The following is a 4,990-nucleotide window of genomic DNA, read 5'->3' on the forward strand; positions in this document are numbered from 1 at the left end:
ATGTCTGTCGCTCCACAAATTGGGGAGTTTTGCTGTTCAGGTGTCCCACTGGCTCTGTGATTCAAGCACCTAAATCTGTATCTGTCCACAGAAAATGTTTGTCAAATGAAAGAATTAATGAATATAGTGATAGCAAGTCATTGCTTTCTTAAAAATACAAAAAAAAAAAAGAAATAAAAACTATATGTGTAAAAATATTAAATTTAACTTAAGCATGGTACTTGAACAACTAATTTTATTAAAGGGAAAACTAGATATTTATCTAGGAGAAATCTATTTTAACACTTCTTCAATGAAAGTGATTTTATAAAATGACTCAGGCTGAGGGGCATCTGTCAACTTCATAATCTTGTTCCTTTAAAATTTTAACAATAATAGAAACTCGTATCTGTTTCCCAACGACTTTCACTGGTATTAATACATTTGAGCCTAACAAAAACAAAGAAGCAACAGTGTTGCCAAATCCAGCTTTTCTCCTTTTTGGGAGACCCACAGAGAGTAAAAAGAGTGGCCGGAGTTGTTTTGTTTCTGTTTTTTTCCATCCTGCTTGGGTTAAAACGCCATCCTTTTTAACCTACTAAACAAGTTCTCAAAGGAGTGTTTTGAGTTTTGACGGAAGCCAGGTGGGCTCCCTCTGTATTCTGGAGCACTCACATAATTGGCGTGTAGTACAGTGAAGAACTCGGGGTTGGTGATGAACTTCACCGCTGGGGACTGCAGCAACAAGGTGATTTTTTGTGAATTCACCGGAGAAAGTGACCCTTCTCTCCTCAGATCTGGAAAAAGTGAAGCAAAGCAACGGATGCATCGGAAAAAAGTCATTTCAAATACAGTACTTCTCTCTCTATACCAGCGGTGTGTTAGCTTTGACTGGACAGACCGTGGTTCTGAATAGTGATTTGGTCGGGTGTCCCAGTGATGTGTGCCAGTTAAGAGTCATTATTTCCTAGGAGCGCTCCTGCGTAACGTCAGTTAGGCTCAAGTCCTCGAACATCTTTTTTTTTAAAAAGTGAAACATTACTTTATTCCAGGACTTCTCAAAACCTTTAATAATGTACACTAGAAATTTCTGGGGGAAGTGATGTAGTTAGTAGTTCCTTCCCGAGGTTTTCTTTTTTTTTTATTATTTTTAAAAAATTTTATTATGTTATGTTAATCACCATACATTACATTGTTAGTTTTTGATGTAGTGTTCCATGATTCATTGTTTGCGTGTAACACCCAGTGCTCCATTCAATACGTGCCCTCCTTAATACCCACCACCAGGCTAACCCATTCCCCCCACTCCCGTCCCCTCTAGAACCCTCAGTTTGTTTCTCAGAGTCCATAGTCTCTCATGGTTCGTCTCTCCCTCCGATGTCCCCCCCTTCATTTTTTCCCTTCCTACTATCTTTTTTTTTTTTTTTAACATATAATGTATTATTTGTTTCAGAGGTACATCTTGTCTCTTTTCTTACAATGATGGTTTTCTCATTTTCCTTATGAGTTGCCAAGCATGGTTATGGTTGTTTGCAGAAAGAAGCACAATTCTTCCCCTCCCTGCATCCACACCCATCTGCCGGAGACTCTGCATTTCTCCCCTTGTTGAATTGAGCTAGCCTGTGCCTTGCTTTAAGTAACAGGACTTGGCAGAACTTGTATGCCAGGGTTTCAAGAAGTCTTTGTGTCCTCACTCTCTCTTAGAACCCTGCCACCACTGTGAGAACAAGCTTGGGCTAGTCTGGGACAAGATGAGAAGCTACGGGAAGCAGGCACAAGGCAGCCCAGCTGAGGCCATCTCAGGCCAGCCGGCCCTCAGCTGACTGGGTAGCTGACTAAGGACACATGCGTGAGCCCCGTAGCAAATGCAATTGCTCACCTGTAGGATAAACACAAGGCTGCTACATTTTGGGATAGTTTGTTACATAGCAAATGCAAAGAGGTCCAATACCAAACTCAGACATTTTCTGTTCCTTCTTTCCTCTTGCCTTTATTTTTTATTTTTTTAAAAAGATTTTATTTATTTATTTGACAGAGAGAGACACAGCAAGAGAGGGAGCACAAGCAGGGGGAGTGGGAGAGGGAGAAGCTGGCTTCCCGCTGAGCAAGGAGCCCGATGTGGAACTCGATCCCAGGACCCTGGGACCATAACCTGAGCTGAAGGCAGATGCTTAATGACTGAGCCACCCAGGTGCCCCTCTTCTTGCCTTTAAACTTGACCACTTGACCACATCTCTCTCAGAGGTCAAAGCAATGAATAAATAGAAAAACCGAAACCAGTCCGTGTAGCTAGCGTATCTGGTAAAATGAATAGAAGGGATGCACTTACAATCGTCTGTGCACGAAAATCCATTGTTCTGCGGTGTAGCAAGGAATGGAGAACTAGCTGAACTGGAGGCAGAACTGCTCGCTCCCACTGGTCCCCGAGCTTCTAACGTGCCATCATTCAATCCAACTTAAGAGAAGGTGGATTGGGGGGCACCTAGGTGACTCAGTCGTTGAGCGTCTGCCTTCGGCTCAGGTCATGATCCCAGGGTCCTGGGATCGAGTCCCACATCGGGCTCCCTGCTCCGCGGGAAGCCTGCTTCTCCCTCTTCCACTCCCCCTGCTTATGTTCCCTCTCTCGCTGTGTCTCTCCCTGTCAAATAAATAAATAAAATCTTTAAAAAAAGAGAGAGAGAGAGAGAAGGTGGATTGGGATATCGCTGTGATAACCTTAGGTGATCACAGGTATAAAAAACTGAAGCCAGTCTTCTCCGCCTTTTGAATGTTCTCATCTGAGTTCCACTCAGGCAGATTCAACGAAATGAAAAGCAGACCCCTGGTGGATGCCTGGCCTACACTCTTAGGTAACCAGGCTCAGGGGCAGAGTGCATAAGATAAGCTCAGGGGAAAAACCTCTTTACTCCCAGGTTGCTCCCACAAGGGGGAATTGTATTTTATTCCAAATGCAAAAAATAATTATTCCTAGTCTTGTCATGTAGCTTCTTTGAAGTAGACTGTGAATTTTCATTGCATGTTTTATTTATAAGTGGAAAATTCTTAGGACACCAACAGATAAATTCACTCGACAAGAAATGATCAGGCCACTGAAGAAATTGCCTCGATGCACCAGGACGAGTTCTCCTACTGCAAATTCATTTCTTCTTTATGTTTGTGGTGGGAAACTCCTGTCTGTTTCACCTTGCTGGCACCAAGCCTCTTTCCCGGCCACCCTGACTGACCTCCCCCATTCCACTGCTCTTCTCCCCCAGGACCCAGTGCATCCCCCAAGCCAGGGTAGGGGTGCACACACTATGTCACACTGCCACCAGATGCCATCCCAGAAGACTCAGGTCCCCTCCTGCCATACCTAAGCTCGACTGAGAAGATTCAGCCTCTGAGTCGCTCCCACCACCTCCTCCGCTTCCTCCTGCCAGGATCTGCTCACCACTTTGGCTGCCAGAATCTTCTTCAGGCCTCTCTGTTGCAATGGTTCGCTGAATATTTTGATACCTTTGCATCAGAAAATGGAAAGACAGGAGTTAACTTCTGCTTATTGGCTTGTTGGGGGCTGATGCTCTGAATCGGGTAACTGGAGAAAACTGTAAAGAATTGTCTTGCATATCAGCAAAGAAATGCTTAACGTTCCCATAAGATACCAAAACAATTGGCAAGACACGCATGTTCCAGATGAGTGGACTTCTTTTTGTTCTGTAAACTGTGCTAAGTTTCAAGTATGGTGACTTTTACACATTAACACAGATAACTAGTCACAAAAAACAGCCTCCACCCTGCATTAAACGGAACCAGACTAAGTCTAAAAATAACAGTTTGGGAAGTAACTTAAAATGTTACAACTAAGATATCAAATTACTTCTACATTATTGTAATGAGTCTACAAACCAGAGTAATGGTTCTACTCACTTACTGTTATCTGATAGGTAACTGATATCCCTGGCAGGAACTGTGGAAATATTGCATACTAAAAGCATGCTGGCCAACAAACAAATGTTTTCCACTGATTTGAAGGCTCATTTTATTTTTCTTCCCCAGTTGAGGATTCAGCCAGTCAGCCGGCCAGTCAGTCACCTTCCCAGGTACTTACTAAATATTTAGTAACTCCTCCAATATGTTCAGGTTCTGTGCTGGACTTTCAGATCGGAGTCAGGAGGAGGATAAGCTATCACCCTCTGAACACACACAGTGGATGCAGAGCAAAGAGGGAAATGGCATGTAAGCCATTCACTCTAACAGTGTCAAAAAGCTGTCCGAAGCGTAAGACACAGACGAGGAAACACCCAGATGCATACATTTTGAATCAGTACGAACCTGTTGGGGCCCTTGCAGGGAAAGAATGTAGAGTAACATGCACCGAAGAGCTCACTCTTGGGGACCTTTGAGAAGCTGGGTGGTGGCACCAGGATGTGTGGGCCTCGGGCAGCACGAGGGGGCCAGCGGAGAGGGGGGCAGGGAGCACGGACAGGGTACCCCGGCCACAGTTCGGATGTTATTCTCTAGGCATGGGTTCTCCAGCTTGAGCTGCAGCAGAATCACCTGCAGCCTTGTTGAAACAGAGACAGCTGGGCCCCACTCCCAGATTTTCTTGGATTCAGTAGGTCTTTGGAGGGAGGAGGCAAGAATCTGCATTTCTAACTAGTTCCCAGCTGATGTTGATGCTGCTGGTCCAGGGACCAACTTTGAGAACCACTGCTCTAGGGACTGGCTAGTTGCTGAAAAAGAGGTTGAGCTAGCCACTGAGAATGATGACTTCCATCTAGGTGGGGGATGCACTGGAGGAGGAGAGCATGAATTGGGGAGAGCAGTTGGGAACCAGCCACTGCAACAGTCCAGGCTGCAGGTGCTAAAGGCCTGGGCACAGGCAGACATGGCGGATCATGGTGGCTCTGCAAGCATGCTGTTGGGGGAGGGGAAGACTGCAGGGAGAGTAAGATCTTCTGTCTGCCCACAAAAGACAGACATTTCCTAACCCTCCCTACCTCTGATGGCCTGATCTGCCTAATTTAGTCTG

General features: G+C 45.1%; 1 protein-coding gene across 3 annotated transcripts in view; it reads right to left on the reverse strand.

Moving 5' to 3' along the window:
• The window catches only part of HECW1 (HECT, C2 and WW domain containing E3 ubiquitin protein ligase 1), a 434,723-nt gene that overhangs the window by 83,655 nt on the left and 346,078 nt on the right, over window positions 1-4,990 (reverse strand). For all 3 annotated transcript variants that reach the window (XM_035026508.1, XM_035026507.1, XM_035026506.1), the window contains 2 exons: window positions 3,332-3,474; window positions 655-776 (listed from right to left, as the gene is read on the reverse strand). In XM_035026508.1, coding sequence (XP_034882399.1) covers window positions 655-776; window positions 3,332-3,474 — 265 coding nt within the window. The remainder of the gene's footprint in view (window positions 1-654; window positions 777-3,331; window positions 3,475-4,990) is intronic.

Source organism: Mirounga leonina, unplaced genomic scaffold (assembly GCF_011800145.1).
Source record: "Mirounga leonina isolate KUSES-001 unplaced genomic scaffold, KU_Mleo_1.0 Mir_199, whole genome shotgun sequence".
NCBI classification, from domain to species: domain Eukaryota; kingdom Metazoa; phylum Chordata; class Mammalia; order Carnivora; family Phocidae; genus Mirounga; species Mirounga leonina.